This window comes from Cynocephalus volans, chromosome 10 (assembly GCF_027409185.1).
Source record: "Cynocephalus volans isolate mCynVol1 chromosome 10, mCynVol1.pri, whole genome shotgun sequence".
In the NCBI taxonomy this organism is placed as follows: Eukaryota; Metazoa; Chordata; class Mammalia; order Dermoptera; family Cynocephalidae; genus Cynocephalus; species Cynocephalus volans.
In genome coordinates, this window is record NC_084469.1 from 58,300,651 (window position 1) to 58,317,737 (window position 17,087).

The 17,087-nt window shown below is 50.7% G+C and overlaps 1 protein-coding gene across 1 annotated transcript; it reads left to right on the top strand.

The window, feature by feature from the left end:
• The first annotated feature begins 6,771 nt into the window (after positions 1-6,771).
• On the top strand, positions 6,772-16,833 carry LOC134389263 (cytochrome P450 2S1). Its single transcript, XM_063112789.1, has 9 exons — positions 6,772-6,948; positions 7,757-7,922; positions 9,827-9,976; positions 10,552-10,712; positions 10,795-10,974; positions 12,810-12,951; positions 14,079-14,266; positions 15,975-16,116; positions 16,266-16,833. Exons 1-9 carry the CDS (start codon positions 6,772-6,774, stop codon positions 16,445-16,447), a joined length of 1,488 nt encoding a protein of 495 aa, XP_062968859.1. The 3' UTR covers positions 16,448-16,833.
• Positions 16,834-17,087: the final 254 nt, after the last annotated feature.

Below are 17,087 nucleotides of genomic sequence, written 5' to 3' on the forward strand. Positions count from 1 at the left end.
AAGCAGGAAAGAAGCAAGACTCGGGCCGGCCCGTGGCTCACTCGGGAGAGTGTGGTGCTGAGAACACCAAGGCCCCGGGTTCGGATCCCATATACAGATGGCCGGTTCGCTCACTGGCTGAGCGTGGTGCTCACAACACCAAGTCAAGGGTTAAGATCCCCTTACCGGTCATCTTTTAAAAAAAAAAAAAAAAAAAAAAAAAGAAGCAAGACTCATCTTGAACTTCCCCTTTGCTCAGTTCCAGAACAATAGTCTAGGAGGATCCCAAGCCAAAATAACCTCCCCAGCAATTTCCAGAACCCATCCACTGCTCAGCCTGCTGGAATCTCAGGGTTGGCAGCCTCCGAAGTGGTTAAGAAAATCTATGGTAGGAGGCTAGACTCGAAGAGGATCCCCAGCACCAACAGGCCCAGATCAGAGGGATTCTGATGGGAAGTAACTATGGGGGTGGCAGAGAGCAGGCTGTTAGCAGCTGAACAACAACTGTGGGCACTTCCTGGCCTGGGGTGAGGATTCAATATGGGAGGGAGGCTAGGATCCACCAGGGATGAGTCAGTCACTGCCAAGTCTATCTTGGGAACCTCTGAATCCTTGCTTTATAGACTTGGGAATTTTGTGGGGTGTTTTTGTTTTTGTTTTTGTTTTTGTTTTTACAAAAAGATGACCGGTAAGGGGATCTTACCCCTTGACATGGTGTTGTCACTCTCCCAAGTGAGCTAACTGGCCATCCCTATATAGGGATCCGAACCCTTGGCCTTGGTGTTATCAGCACCACACTCTCCCAAGTGAGCCATGGGCCAGCCCTAGACTTGGGAATTTTGGAAATTTGATTGCTTTTTAGATAAATTTTAGAGATTTGCAAATTGTATTTAAATTGTTTATTCAACAAAATGTTTATTGAGCACCTACTGTGTGTCAGGCCCTGTTCAAGGAACTAAGGATACCACCATGAACAAACCTGAAAATGTGCCTTCATGGTAGTGGAAGCAAAATAAAAATGTAAATCAATATATAAGATACTTTCAGGTGGTAACAAGAGGCTATGAAGAAAATGTTTTATGTATTTAACAAATACATTTAGCTCTCTCTCTCTCCCGCCATTTTTGCCATGTGATACCATGTTGCTGTAGAGTCACCACCAAGAACAAGGTCCTCACCAGAAGTGTTCCCTGGACTTTGTACTTCCCAGCCTCTGAAACTGTGCAGGCCTGGTATAGTCTCCTGTCTGGACAGAGTGGGAAGAGTCCAGTGCAGAAAGACATCAGCCCACTAGTGTCTTTACATTGGTTTGGCTTTGGTTATGCAGCACTGGTTGCTTCTGATGGGATCACTGGCTATGCAAAAGCAGGTAGCATTCTGTCCCTGGCTGCCAGGCTCCTCTTTGGAGGGTTAGCAGGCCTGGGTACTTACCAGCTGTCTTAGGATCCAGGGAATGTTTGAGTTTCCCTAGCTACATCCAGGACCTTGGCTGGCATTATGGAAATGAGATTCTACCACTCTGGAAAATTTATGCCTGCACGTTTAATTGCAGATGCCAGTCTGCTGATGGTTGCCAAAGTTGGAGTTAATATGTTGAATAGATTCCATCAGTCGTAATCATATCCCATCTTGGACTCATGAAGAATTAAAAATCTCCAGCTTCCACTATTTTCAATATATTAAGAAAAATAAGTGCAGCATTTTTATATCTGACATTTTACTTAAAGAAAAAACAACACAACTTGCGGGGGGAAGAATTAGTCATTACCATTACAACACTACAGAAGTGGCAAATATGTAACACGAGCTTAATGATACACTCACACAGTTTGATTCTTGTAAGTTGATGTTATCTCTTCTTCCCCCATCTAGAAGTAAAATCCCAAGGGGTAAAATGTTAGGTGTCAACATCGGGGACCCTGAAGTCCCATGCCCTGCTCAGAGGAACAGGGTGAAAAAAGTCTCTTTGTGAGACTTAGGATATCTGTTCTTTTGCTCATCTTAGAGCACAGACCTACTTTGAAATTATGTTAAATGAAACATCAATGAAAATAAGATTTACCATAAAAAAACAAACAAATACATTCAAAGCTTACCATATGCTAGGCATTATTATAAGTGCTTAAAAGTATTAACTCATTTAATATTTATATAATACCCAGTTTAATAAATTAAAGCTGGGTCTGGGATGAGGGAGGCAGCTGATTCAGTTTGTGTGGTTTGGGAGGGTCTCTTCAGGAGGCGGCTGTCTTTTTTTTTTGACCGGTAAGGGGATTGCAACCCTGGGCATGGTGTGGTCCGCACCACGCTCAGCCAGTGAGCGCACCGGCCATCCCTATATAGGGTCCAAACCTGTGGCCTTGGCGCTCCCAGTGCCGCAGTCTCCCAAGTGAGCCATGGGGCCAGCCCAGGAGGGGGCTGTCTTTTGAGCAGGGAACAGAGAATGAGCTAACCTCAATCTCCAGATCAAGCACTTCAGGCAGAGGGCAGGTGCAAAGGCCCTGAAGCTGGCTTGAAGTAGGAGAAACTGAAAGAAGGCCAGTTTGAGTCAAGTATCATGAGCAGAGAATAGATGGGCCAAGATGTTGTCAAATTCAGCAACCAATCGACAGATCCTGAAATTTTATTACCAGGGCAGTGGGAAGTCTTGTTCTGAAATTTTTACATTCTTAGGAACTTGTAAGTTGTCTTATCTATAGTATCTTGCAATCTTGGTGATCTTTATTTTTTTGACCGGTAAAGGGATCTTAACCCTTGGCTTGGTGTTGTCAGCACCATGCTAAGCCAGTGAACAAACCGGCCATCCCTGTATAGGGATCTGAACGCATGGCCTTGGTGTTATCAGCACCGCACTGTTAGCCATGGGCCGGCCCCTCTTGGTGATCTTTAAACATTAGACTCTTAGAACCTTTGCAGTCTTGTGATTTTTATCCTAAGCCAGAGCTCTTTCTCTCAACAACATGACCAGGATGCTCCCTGGAGTCTGAGGAATCTTTAACTGCAGACTCCTCTAGCCTTGATTCCAGCCTCTGATATCCCAAGGGTATGCCCTGAACCTGGGGATGGAGGGATGGGGAGGCTGGTCCACACTGTTACCATGAATTAGATGCTAGTTCTCAGTTCCTCTTTTGCCTTGTTCTGAGGGGTTCTAGGAGGTCTCAAATCCAATTTCAAACCTGTCTGCACACTCTGCTTTACCCCTAGTATAGCTAACAGACATCTTAAACTTCATGGAGCCAAAAGAGAAATCCTCATCTTCTGCCCCATCCTGCCCCTCCCAAACTGCTCCATCAGCTTCCCACCCTACGTGGTCCCCATACCTCCCTTCACCTCCTTTGTCACCTCTGTAAGAGGCACCACCATCTTTCCACTAGCTGACAACAAAAACATCTAGTACAGAACAAATTTTTTTTTTTTTTAAAGATGACCGGTAAGGAGGTCTTAACCCTTGACTTGGTGTTGTCAGCACCACGCTCGCCCAGTGAGCAACCGGCCATCCCTATATGGGATCCAAGCCCATGGCCTTGGTGTTATCAGCACCACACTCTCCCGAGTGAGCCACAGGCTGGCCCCAGAACAAATTTGTTTCACTAGAAAACTGAAAGAAAGTGAGCCGAGATGCTGGGTACCATTCAAGCTTTATCAAAGGAAGAAAATTTGCTGGGCTGTGCTCAAAGTAGCAAGCAGCCCAGGGCTGTCCTGGAAAGGGGACAGTACCAGGTGTGGGGTTGGTAGACCTTATATAGTGCACCAAGGCCTGGCTGTTACCATCAAGGAGGGTCATTATGCTAATGTGGACTGGGGTGAAGAACTGCATCCTTGCAGAAGCAAAAGGGGTTTCTGTTTAAGTCAGGAGGCTTCTCCTAAAGGGAAGGGGGGAGGGGAGGGGAGGAGGTAGGCGGCGCCATTTTGTACTTGGGATTGTCTAAAGTGGCGCTGATTATGTTGCAGATCTATTAAAAACATCCTTCTGGGTTATCAGATTCTGGTCTTGTTCATTGTCTTTGCAATAGTCTCTTTCTCCTATTGCAATAGTCTTTTTGAATAAAGTCTCTCCTTACCTAAAACTGGATTTGTTTGTATTTGGCAGTTGACCTTTTGCCTTCAAACTCAATTTGTCAGCCAATCCTGCCAGCTCTACCTTCAAATACATACCAAATATATCTATTTCCTTCTCTCTCCACTGCCACCAACTTCGATCCAAGCTACTGTCATCACTTACATGGACTTCACAGTAGATTCCCCACTGGGCCCCTGGATTCCTCTTCTCCTCTCCCCCTCCCCCACAGTGCATTCACTGGTTGGCAGCCAAATAAATCTTTTGAAATGCAAAGAGAAAACTAATCTATGGTGGGAGGGGAGAGGGATCTGTACAGTGACAGGATGTGAGAAATTGAGAAGGAGCATGAGGAAGCTTTCTGGGCTGATGGTAACTTTCTGTATGCTGATAGAGATTTTGGGTTATATAAATGTATGCATTTGTTGAAGCACATCTAATAATATACTTAAAATGTATGCATTTCATTGTATGCAAACTTACTGGGATGGTGGGGGGATTACCTGTAAACTAATATTGAATTCTACCTAATGATATGTATTTAGGAGTGAAGTGAACCAGCTTCTGCAACTGACTTTGAAATGCATCAAAATAAATAAATAAGTAAAATGTATTGATGAGGCAAGAAAAATAGATATGTAGGAAAGCAAGGACAGCAATATGTTATTGGTGGAATCTAGGTGGTTGGTATACAGGTGTTCACTGTATGTTTGAAAGTTCTCATAATAAATGTTAAATAAAAATGCAAACAAAGTAACTGCCCTGCTGGAAACTACTCCAAAGGGCTTCCCTTTTCACTAAAAATAAAATGCAAAGTCTTTTCCAGGGCCCTGCAAGACGGCTCCTGCATACCTCACTGACCTCATCTCCTACATTCAATCTTTGATGCAACAAATATTTATTGAGCGCCTACTGTGCCAGGCACCGCACTGCATGCTGGGGAGACAGCAGTGAACCAGACTGACAACAATCCCTGCCTGCCTGGACCTGACATTCGGCCTTCCTCCTCAGCAGGTCCATTCCCATTGCACTTCCTGAAATTGTCTTAATTTCAACTTCATTTGCACGTGGATGTGAGCTCAGGAAGGACAGGGCCCTTGTCTGGGTCGCTCATAGCTGCATCCTCAGGTATAGAGCAAAGTCTTGTTTATAGTAAGACCTCAATAATAATTAGTTGAAGAAATATTAGCTAGCATTTATTTAGCACTTGCTACATATGTGACTAGCCCTGTTTTATGGGTTGCTTTTTTTTTTTTTTCTGGCTGCTGGTGGGTAGGGAATGAACCCTTGACTTTGGTGTTACAAGACTGCTATCTAACTAAGCTAACCAGCCAGCCTGACTCTGTTTTAAGTTGTCTGCACACGTGTATCTCTTTAAGCCTGAAAACTAGCCCGGTTTTACAAAGGAGCTAACAGAAGCTGTAAGAAAATAATCTAAGTGATTCATTTTCAGAAATAATTCAGGCCCAGCCCAAAAGTTGTCTGACTGGTCCAGCCCATTGGGGGGGGGGGGGCGGGGGGCGGGGATGTCGCTGAATAGATAAAGTTCTCCTTCAGATGACATTGAGTTACCAGCCCTTAGTTGTTTACTTCAAATGGATAAAGTTGTCCTTGAGATGGTAATGAGTTAATAGCCCTGTACTGTTCTCTTCATTTCCTAACGCTTCTCCTTCCACAGGGTTTTGGGTGGGGCCTTTTTCCGCTGGCCTGTCCTGAACCCTCAGACAAAGAAATTTCCTACACGGGGGTCGTAAATTGGGGTACATTTGGACATCATCCGGAGGATTGTGCACCCGTAGTACTCAGCCAATGAGGAGGCGGGGGCAAGGACCTGTGCACTAGGAAATAAATTGCTTGCTCCAGCCCCTTTCCACGTGCCTGCCCGTCAGACACCCGAGCCTTGCAGGGCCGTAAGTAACGTCTCACTTCGCTGTACCTCGTGTCTCCCTGTCCATCCTTTGGCCTTGGACGGGTGAGGGTGTTTCTCACCCGTCCAAGGCCAAAGGAACTAAACTCACTCACAAGGCACAGAGGAACTAAACAGTGAATGCGAGTAGTCTGGCTTCAGCCATCGTGCTCCTAGCCACTCTACGTACTGCCTCTTAAGAAAGTGAACGAATGAACTCTTCAGTCATTCACATTGGCCTGGGTTCAAGTAGTAGCTTTACCACTTGCTAGCTATGTGACCAGGACCAACCGATTTACTTCTCTGGACCTCAGATTCTTTACCGTTTAAAGGTTAAGTCTTTCCTCCTAGTTGGTGAAGATGTGAGATGCTGGAGGAAACTGGCTCAAAAAAAATACCACACACGCACACACGAAAGCACATCCCGACTACAAGGAGGGAGGTAGGAGCCGGGGAGCGCTGCGCAGGGTCGCTGCCAGGCGCGGGGTGTGGCCGCCTCCAGGCGGCCAAAGTCTCTGGCTTCCAGGTTCCTCCTGTTTGCCTATTCCCTACCTGGGGCCCGAGGCACTGTCTCCGCCCCTCGAGCCCCGGGTAAAACTGGGTGACCTGGGAGACACCCAATCGAGCGTGGGACCCCGACATCAGGCGGCGGCGGTGGTCTGGGGGAAGTCCGACGGCGGGCAGAGAAGCCTGCCAGCAGGCGGGGGGATGGGCGTGCTGCCCCGCCCCCACCGCCGCCTGATTTCGTTGGGGAGGGAGCTGCCGGCTCCCGCCCTAACTGGCCCAGCCGCGTGGAGCGTCTGGGAGGAGAAGGAGCCGACCTGCAGAGATGGAGGCGACCGGCACCTGGGCGCTGCTTCTGGTGCTGCTTCTGGTGCTGCTGCTGACGCTGGCGCTGCCCGGGACCCGGGGCCGAGGCCACCTGCCCCCCGGGCCCGCGCCGCTGCCGCTGCTGGGAAACCTCCTGCAGCTCAGGCCCGGGAAGCTGTACTGCGGGCTCTTGCAGGTGAGGGGCCGCGGGCATTCCTGGCTATGGGCGGGGGGATCCAGGGACAAGAGAGGGAGGGGTCCCGGAGTGGCAGGGCAGAGGGGCCTTCGGGAATCTTAGGGAAGAAGCAGGGGCAGGAGTCCCAGAGCAAAGTGTCCTGGGGTGGGGGCAGGAGTAGTTTGTCCAAGCTGAGAAGGGGAGGCTTCTTGGGACGGAGGATCCTGGGGTGGGGGACCAGGTCTAGGAGGGGCAGAGACCTCTGCCCACAGAATGCTGGGGAGGTGGTGGGCAGGGACCAAGGCTGAGAGAGAGGGGGGGGGATCCTCAAGCCAGGGAGAAGCTTGTCCCAGGAGGAGAGGTAGCTCGCGAGATACAGGTGAGGTATCCTGAAGGGGGGGGACAAAAGAGAAAAGAGGGAGGGGTCCCCGAGGGATTGTGAAGGCAGAGAAGAGGCGGGGTCCCAGGCTGAAGGAATCTGTCTGCGGAGAATCCAGGGGTGGGAGGATGGGAAGAGCTCACTTGTGGGGAGCTGGAAGTTGCTGGGACCGAGGAGAGGACAGCAGGAAAGGAGGTAAGGTGGCCTCAGCCTTGGGGGGTGGGGGGAGTGTGGGGGGAGTGGGGCACTTGGAAGTGGAGACCAGGGAGCCAGGTGCAAAAAGGGAACTGAGCCTCCCAAGGAGGGTATTTCTGCTTGGGGGCATGGGGAGAAGTTCCTGGTAGAAGGAGCAGAAGCCAGACCAGCAATAGGGGCCGTGATGGAGACACCAGCTGGAAGAGGCAGCAGCCGCCCCACGGCACCCACCTCCATCTCCCTCCCTGGCCCCAGCTGAGTAAGAAGTATGGACCAGTGTTCACCGTGCATCTGGGACCCTGGCGGCGTGTGGTGGTCCTGGTTGGGCACGAGGCTGTGCAGGAGGCCCTGGGAGGTCAGGCTGAGGAGTTCAGCGGGCGGGGAACGTTGGCAACGCTGGACCGAACTTTTGATGGCCATGGTGAGTCATGAAGGTATGTGGGGACTGCTGTAGCCTTCACTCACAGCCTGCCTCTGTGAAACTGGGTGATAACAGTGCCAACCACATAGGGTTGTACTAAGGATTGAACAAGGACAGGACTTGGACAAAGTAAACACTCATTAATCACCAGGTCGTAGTGTCAGCGATAACAATCACTGGTCCAGGTGAAGCCCCAAGGGCTCAGGCAGAAGCAGACAGCTTTCGAGGCACTGGGAAATGATGGGCAGTGGCTCAAAATGTAGAAACTTTTCTCTGTGTTAAGACAGAAAACAGGAGGCCCATGCTGGACGCTGCTGGGAACACAGTAGTGACTGAGACAGTCCCTGTCCTACTCCCGCAGAGAGTCTAGACCCGTGGGAAGACAGACCCATCATCAGACAGTGACAGCTCCGAGTGGTCATGGACAGCATGGGAGGCACAGGCAGAGGGGTCAGGGCCAGGATGGGGAGGCTCTAGGACTGTAGGAATCCAGAGGAGGCGTCTGACCCAGCCTGTTTGGTTGGGGATATCCAGGAAATTTTCCTGGAAGAGAGGATGTCTGAGCTGAGACTGATAGGATAGTGGGAATGATGTCGCAGGCAGAAAGAACAGCAGGCACCAAAGCATGGAGGTGAAACAAGAAGCTTTCATCCACTCAAATGACAAATTTTCACTACGCCTGACCCTGTACTGGGTACTGGGGACACAGACATAGGTAACTGAGACAGGTGTGATGTCCTCTCTCACTATGGGAGAGGGGATCTTGTCATAAGACAATGGAGGGAGGGAAAGGAATCCTAAAGTGATAGGTATGACTTTGAGAGCAGAACACAGGGGACCTGTTCAGGGAAGGCTTCTCAGAGGAGGTCACGTATGAGCTGAGACATGAAGGGTGAGTGTAGTTAGTTCTTGGAGGATGGGGGGCAGCTCGAGAGTAATGCAGACAGAGAGAAAAGACCCAGAAGGAGGGATCATGACACTTCTAAGAAAGTGAGAAAAAGCCAGTGCAGTAGTAGTGGGATGAGTAAAAAGCTGAGAAGTCAGCGGGAGCCCTGGTCATGCAGAGCCTGTGGGTCACGCCGGTGCTTGGACTTACGGTTTTCCTGGGAGCAGTAGATTTTTAGCAGAGTTAGGGAGACTCTATGGTTGCTATGTGGTGAGGGTAAAACTGAAGGCTGGGAAACCTGGGAGGAGACAGGGCTGGACCAGGGCGAGGGCCATGGGATGCGCAGGAGGGGGTGGTGGGGAGAAGGATCAGGGGAAGGGTCAGGGATGGATCATGGGCTGAGACAGGGAGAGGAGAGAAGCTAGGCCAATTTGGGACAGATTGGAGGGTAGGTAGGGCAGGGGACACCCAGGAGGAGGTGTCCAAGAGGCCACTACAAGCCAGCATTCGACAGGTGGGAACGATAAGCTCAGAGAAGGGAGGTCTCTCCGGAGCAGGTGTCTTGGATAAAGGAGGGAAACAGTGCGGTTCCATCCTCCTCCCTCTCTGTTCAGCCTCCTAACTGTGTGGGGCATGGGAGCCAGAGGTACTCCGTGAATGTTGGTATGGGTGGGTGGGAGGGAGGCAGGAAAAGGAAAGTGGGATAAAAAGATGGATGGAAGGAAGGAAGGAATAGTAACTCACCTTGTTTAATTACAGAACAGAAGGAACCTGGCTCATCCCAGCTTCCAACATTTCAGGGGAATGCACCCTCTGACCCAGGGTGAAAGGATAGAGGAACCAGTGTGATTATGCATTTATTGAGCACCTACTGGGTCCTCATTCCTGGGCTAGGCTGGTATGGACTCAGGACAGGGCCTGAAGAGTCCCCATCAGGGCACATCACTAGGAGGAAGGGAGTAGTCCTGGGAAACGGGGAGAGGGACTGGTCCCTCCTTGAGTCTAGCCTTCTGCCCAGGGGTTTTCTTCTCCAACGGGGAACGGTGGAGGCAGCTGAGGAGATTCACCACGCTTGCTCTGCGGGACCTGGGCATGGGGAAGCGAAAAGGAGAGGAGCTGATCCAGGCAGAGGCCAGGTGTCTGGTGGAGGCATTCCGGGGGACAGAAGGTCAGCAGAGTGGGGACAGCCCAGCGTCCTGGCCCAGTAAGGGGAGGACTCCTACTGTGCCTGGGGGTGCCCCCTGGCCCAGGCCTGGGAATGAGTGGGAGGGGAAGCCTTGGGCTAGGGCTGGGCTGGGGACCCTGTTCACTTCTACCCTCTGTCCTGTTGTCCCTCTAAGGGAGTCAACAATGTTTCTTTCCATGTCTCTGGTACTGTCATCTCACTGTTCCTGGGTTCCATCTCTCTGCCTCTTTTCTTTCTTGCTGTTTTTCTGTTTTTCTGACCCTCAGTCTGTCCCTTCTCTCTCTGTCTCTCCCTGTGTCTGTCTCTCTGTCCTTCCTCTCCCTGTCTGTCTGTCTGTCCTCCCTCTCCCTGTCTGTCTGTCTCTCTTCCTATTTGCCTGTGTTCTTGTCTAAATGTCTCCTGTCTGTGTCTCTCTCTCCCTCTGTCCATTCTGACTGTGTCTCTCTCTGGCCGGGTCCAGCCCCCACTCTCTCTCACTTACACGTGGGTCTGCCCCACCTCGACCCCCCTCTGCCTGGCTCCCTCCCAGCCCTCGTCCCTGCCCTCCACTCCCCTAGGATGCCCCTTGGACCCCTCCCTGCTGCTGGCCCAGGCCACCTCCAACATAGTCTGCTCCCTCATCTTTGGCCTTCGCTTCCCCTATGAGGATGAGGAGTTCCAGACCGTAGTCCGGGCGGCTGCTGGTACCCTGCTGGGGATCAGCTCCCCGTGGGGCCAGGTAAGTGGGTGGGACCATTCTCTAGCCACCTTCTCCAAAGGTTCCTGCCAAGTCCGAGAACCAGATGCCCTTCTCCCCACAGACCTACGAGATGTTCTCCCGGCTCCTGCAGCCCCTGCCAGGCCCCCACACGCAGCTTCTCCACCACGTGGGCACCCTGGCTGCCTTCACTGTCCAGCAGGTGCAGCGGCACCAGGGCAGCCTGGACACCTCAGGCCCCGCACGCGATGTTGTTGATGCTTTCCTGCTGAAGATGGCACAGGTGGGGGAAGGTTGGGGCAAGGTTGTGGTGTCCCTTTTGAATGGGGCTGGTGGCCTGGATGGCCCTGGCAGGTGTACCTGGGAATCTGTTGGGTCTCTTTCTCTCTCTGCATGTCTCATATGTGTGTCTCTGCACATGTGTGCACATCTCTTCTCTGTGTGTCTGTCCATCTGTCTCTTCTTTCGCTGTCTTGTTCTCACTGCCTCTCCCTGCCCCCCCACCTGGAGTGTGTTTGAGTGCCGGGGTCTCTGTGTCTCTTGCATCTCTCCTCTTTCTCCTCCCTCCTACCTCAGCCCTCTGTTCAGACCCCATGCCCGGGGTCCTGCGACCAGCAATTCCCGTGATCCCTTCACCCCACCCCTTGTTTCCCCGCCCATACTAGACATATTATGTGACTTATAATCATTTATTTATGAAACCTTACAATATCAAATTATATTAATAATGTCTACTTTGTGAGTTACATGGGAACAATTTATTATTATATGAGAAAATTAGAATTAAAGTGACTCCTGAGAAATAATTAGTTTTAAATTGCACAAACTTTGTATTTATGGGGGATATTCAGGGCCACATCCTTTGTATTTTTTTTTTTTTTTTTAAAGATGACTGGTAAGGGGATCCTAACCCTTGACTTGGTGTTGTCAGCACCACGCTCTCCCATGTGAGCCAACCGGCCATCCCTATGTAGGGATCCGAACCTGTGGCCTTGGTGTTATCAGCACCGCACTCTCCCAAGTGAGCCACGGGCCGGCCCTCAGGGCCACATCCTTTGATTAGGTGCAGGTTCCCTGTTGGTGGAGAAAGAAACTTTTTCTTAACCCTGTGGCCCCACTTTTTCTTTTTTTATCTTTTCTTTTTTCTTTTTGGCAAGTGGCTGGTACAGGAATTGAATCCTGGACTTTGGTGTTATCAGCACCATGCTCTACCCAACTGAGCTAACCAGCCAGCCATCATTTATTTTCTCTTTAATTAAAAAATTTTGTTTTAAATTTTTAATTGTAAAATTCACATACAATGTATCATCTTAACCATTTCTAAGTGTGCAGTTTAGTAGAGTTAAGTACATTCACAATGTTGTATGACCAATCTCCAGAACTCTTGCAAAACTGAATCTCTCTACCCATTGAACAACTCCCCATTTCTACCTCTCCCCAGTCCTTGACAGTCACCTTTCTACTTTCTGTCTCTATAAGTTTGACCACTCTAAGGACCTCATACAAGTGGACTCATGCAGTATTCGTCCTTTTGTGACTGGCCTTTTTCACTTAGCATAATGTCCTCCGGATTCATCCATGTTATAGCAAGTGACAGGATTCCCTTCCTTTTTAAGTCTGAATAGTACTTGTTCATCCGTCCACGGATACTTGGGTTGCTTCCACCTCTTGGCTATTGTGCATAATGCTGCTATGAACACGGGTGTGCATGTATCTCTTTGAGACCCTGCTTTCAATTCTTTTGGGTGTATCCCCAAAAGAGGAATTGTTGAATCATATGGTAATTCTATTTTTAATTTTTTGAGGAACTGCTGTACTGATTTCCACAGAAGCTGCACCATTTTACATTTCTGCTAACACTGCACAAAGGTTCCAATGTCTCCACGTCTCCACATCTTTACCAGCACTCGTTATTTTCTGGTTTTGATAATAGCCATTCTCTTTAACATTTTAAAACATTTCAACCAGAGAAAACTAATACCAGGAGCCCGCTTCCCAGCCTTCCCAAACATTTATTTCAACTCCCCAACAAAGCTTTCCCAAGGTAGGCCTGGCTGCCCTGGACCCTTACTTCCCGCAGCCTGTGTTCTTTGAGCCCCTCTGCCTGGTTTCTTCCAGGAGGAACAAGACCCAAACACAGAATTCACTGAGAAGAACTTGCTGATGACAGTCATTTATCTGCTGTTTGCTGGGACAATGACAGTCAGCGCCACACTCCGCTATGCCCTCTTGCTCCTGCTGAAATATCCTCAGGTCCAAAGTGAGAGCCTTTTCCACCAGCCAGGCCCTGGGAACAGAGGGGAGGGTTCAAGGGGGAAGCATGTGCAGGCAAAGCAGACAGGCTGAGCCAGATCCTGGACGTGAGAATGAGTGTGGCATTTGGGGAGTCTGAGGAGCCAGAAATTGGGCAGCTGCTGATTACAGTATGAGGTGTAGTGAGAGACAAGGCAGGAGACATCTGCAGTGCCTGGTCACTTTGGTGGTACGTTGTGTGCCTTATCCTGAGCCCTGGGGAGCCATGGGAGGACTTTGAGCAGGGGAGGGCAGGATTTTATTCGCATTTTAGAAAAATCCTTTGGGCTGCCCTAAAGAAGAGGACTGTAAAGGGTGAGGGAGGATGCCAGGAGCCCAAGGAGAAGGACAAGGTTGAGCCAGGCTGTGGGGAGGAAAGAAGAAGTGGGTTAGGCAGGTTGTAGAAAATGACGAGGGAAGGAGGTGTCCAGGGACATCCCCAGGTCACTGGCCAGAAAATTGTGGGACTGGGACCACCCTGAGATGGGGACAGGAGGGATAAGGAGCTGGTTTCAGGTAAGATGCTGAGGCCAGTGTGGAACAATTTGAGTGTGGGGCCTGAAGCCACCCAGGGGAGGGATCCAGGAGGCCACAAGACACCCAGGTCAGGACAAGAGATTAAAAATTAGGGTCATCAGAGTGCGCAGTGCTCTGGAACTGAAGCCGCAACAGTGAGGGAGAGTGCGTGGGTAAGAGGCAGGGCTGGGAGGACCCCCAAGGAACTCCTGCGTTTGAGGGCCAGGCAGCCAGAGTGGTGGGATGACCTTGGAAGATGGGTCTTGGCGGCCTGGTGGCATTGGTGAAGTGGAGTCAGCTGTGATTTGGGGCAAGTGACTTGGCTTCTCTGTGCCTCAGTTTCCTCATATGGGAAATGGGGATAGAGGATGGTACACAGGGTTGTTGTGGGAATTAAGAAAGCATAGATGTAATCCCCAGCACACAGGATGTATGAGCTCTGGGCTTAGCAAAGGCCAGGGGATTGTTCCTTCCTGCCAGTCTCACCCCAAACCATGGCTTTCCAAGAAGATGGAGCTTCGGAGAGGAGGATCACAGGGCCCCACCCCACCTCTGACTCAACCCTCCTCTTGCACGCAGAGTGTGTGCAGGAGGAGCTGACGCGGGAGCTGGGGGCCAGCTGGGCACCAGGCCTGGGGGACCGTGCCCGCCTCCCTTACACAGACGCCGTTCTGCATGAGGCACAGCGGCTGCTGGCACTGGTGCCCATGGGAATACCTCGTGCCCTCACAAAGACCACCTGCTTCCGAGGGTACACCCTGCCCCAGGTGAGTATTCTGGACGGCCACAAGGTTGTCTCTCTGCCTTGGGGCCTGAGTCGGTTGCTATTAGGGTCTCTGTGACTTTTTCTTGATCTTAGTGTCTGTCTCTCTCTGTATCTATTCTCCCTCCCTCCCATCTTCCTCTTCCTCTCTCTCAGACATCTCCCTCTCATTGTCCCTCTGCATCTCTTACTGTTTATGTGTTTCTCATGCCCTTTGACTATCTCTGGGCCTAAGTTTCCCCAACAGATATCTTAATTCTACCTCCTTCAAGGTGAATGGGAAAATCATATGAGGCGACACACAGGGAAGCAATTTCAGAAATGAAAAACCCAAGTTCAGCTCTAACAGAGGCCCTCCTCGCCCTTATCCCCCGCTGCAGGCACACACTCAGGCTCGCGTGCTCTTTCCTCACGTCTCTGCCCTTCCCTCTCCCTCTCCCCTCCCGCTCCCCCTTTTCTTGGGAGTGCAGGGAGAGCAGTTCAGACCAAGAACCACCAGGGGGCGATGTCTCCCCAGAAACCTGAGAGGGCTTAATGCTAGCTGCTCCCTCTAGCTTCGTTGTAAAATCCAACCCCTGGCATTTGGAATCCAGCCCTGCTGATTTCTATCTGGGACTTCGGACAAATCACTTCATCCTCTAAACCTCAATATACCCCTCTTCTAAATTGGGAACAATCATAGTATCAACTTGGACTTGTAAGATAATGCTTGTAAAACACCAACTCAGCTCTCAGTGGTGGTGGGGAGGTGGGTATGTTCATGGCAACAGCAATGTAATAATAATAATAACGGATATCAGTGTTTGAGAACCTGCTGTCTGCCAGGTATTACTCTGAACGCTTTACATATGTATTATGTAATCTTCAAAGCAACCCTATACAAATATCATGCCCATTTTGCAGATGAGGAAACAGAGCTTGAAAGGTTAGAAGACTTGCCAAGGTCACCCAGCCTGCAAGCAATGGAGGCAGGATTTGAACCCAGAACCTATGTTTGAACCACTACTCTCTGCCTTTCTCTTATTTTAACAGCAGTAACATGGCCCTATCTTTTCTTGGAGCCCTACTCACCTTCTCAACTCAGATACCCTTTAGCCAGAGTCCCTCGCAAAGAATGTCTCGCCCCTTTCCTCACACGCCACCATCTACCTTCACCCTCCCCACACAGCCCCGGGAGCGTGGTAGCTCTTATCTTGGCTGAACGGGCTGCCATTCTCCCTGAACCTGGGCCAGGGACCCTTCACGGACAGCTCTCATCCACCCACCTGCCCTGGACCACAGCAGCAAGAAGCTGGACTCGGAGACATTCAGCAAAAAGGTGGCTTAGGACAGCCACAGCTGAATCACAACATAAGATGTAAAAATAACAAGTTCTGCCGTGTCCAAATGGTTACCTTGGGCAAGTTGCCCAAGTTCTCTGGACGTCAGTTTCCCACTCTTCAAATTGGAGATAATATTTGTACCTGTCTCCTAGGCTTATTCAAAAGATTCAGTGAGCTCTGTGTGTGCATGTAATATATGTGATATGTGTATTTGTCACATATGACATTATATATGGAAAGTGCCCAGCCCCTAGTAAGCACTTGATAAATGTTGGTGTCATTAGGTTTTGTGAGCTAGTGTTCCTGGCACTCCAGACTTGTGCTCCACACTGGGAACTGAACAGCCTGGGGTGGTGAGGAATTTGTAGTTTTACTATTATTTCCCCTCAGGGCACTGAGGTCTTCCCCCTCCTTGGCTCCGTCCTGCATGACCCCAAGGTCTTTGAGCAGCCAGAGGAGTTCAACCCAGGCCGTTTCCTGGATGCAGATGGAAGGTTCAAGAAGCACAAGGCATTCCTGCCCTTCTCCTTAGGTATCTGCTGGGTCCTAAGGTATAACCAGCAGGCCCTGGCTGCTCTGGGCGTCTGTGCCAGCTGGGGGCACCCTCCGCACCCTGGGCTCATTGTTGGCTCTCCCTGACGTCCTTTCTGAGGGCCAGTCCTGTTTCCTTCTCTTCACCAGGTAAGCGTGTCTGCCTTGGGGAGGGCCTGGCGCAAGCGGAGCTCTTCCTCCTCTTCACTGCCATCCTGCACGCCTTCTCCCTGGAAAGCTCATGCCCGCCGGGCACCCTGAGCCTCCAGCCAGCTGTCAGTGGCCTTTTCAACATCCCCCCAGACTTCCTGCTGCAGTTCCGGCCCCGCTGACCTCCACCCCACAGGTGAAGGAGGGAGCCTTGGGAGGTGGTGGCCACCTAGGATGGTGCCTCCAGCCTCAACAGTAGGCACGGACAGGGTTGTGTCTCCAGAGCCACAAGTCTACACCATAGTCACCCCTTTCCAAGCACCCGGTCCACAAATTCTCCCAAATAGAAACATGTCCTGGTCTGCCATTGTGTACACAGACCTTGACCACATGAGGACCCTCAGTCCAGAGTATCACCTACCCCCCCATCCCTGCTTAAGTAACCATGTTGAAAGGCCCTGGCTCCCCACTCCCACACACACACACACTAATTCACAGTGTCAAAGTCCCTGTTAGACCCAGTGGAAAGGGCTAGACAACCAAGTAGGGGTCAGATTCTAACGCCCAGTGTCAGGGAAAAGGCCAGATCTGACATCCTTGTAACTTCACGTTTCCCATTTTGCAATAAAAGTTTGTTTCTGGTCCTGTGGCCGGGCCTAGTGTATGTGTGTGACTGAGTCAGTCATTGTGAGTAAGGGGTGGGGATGGGGGAGTCCACCTCTCCCCCGAGGCTGGGCGGCAGCTGAAAAACATGGCCACCACCCACCCTGACTGTTGACATCAGTACCAGATGTGGAGCCTGGGGTGAGTGGTGGACTGCAG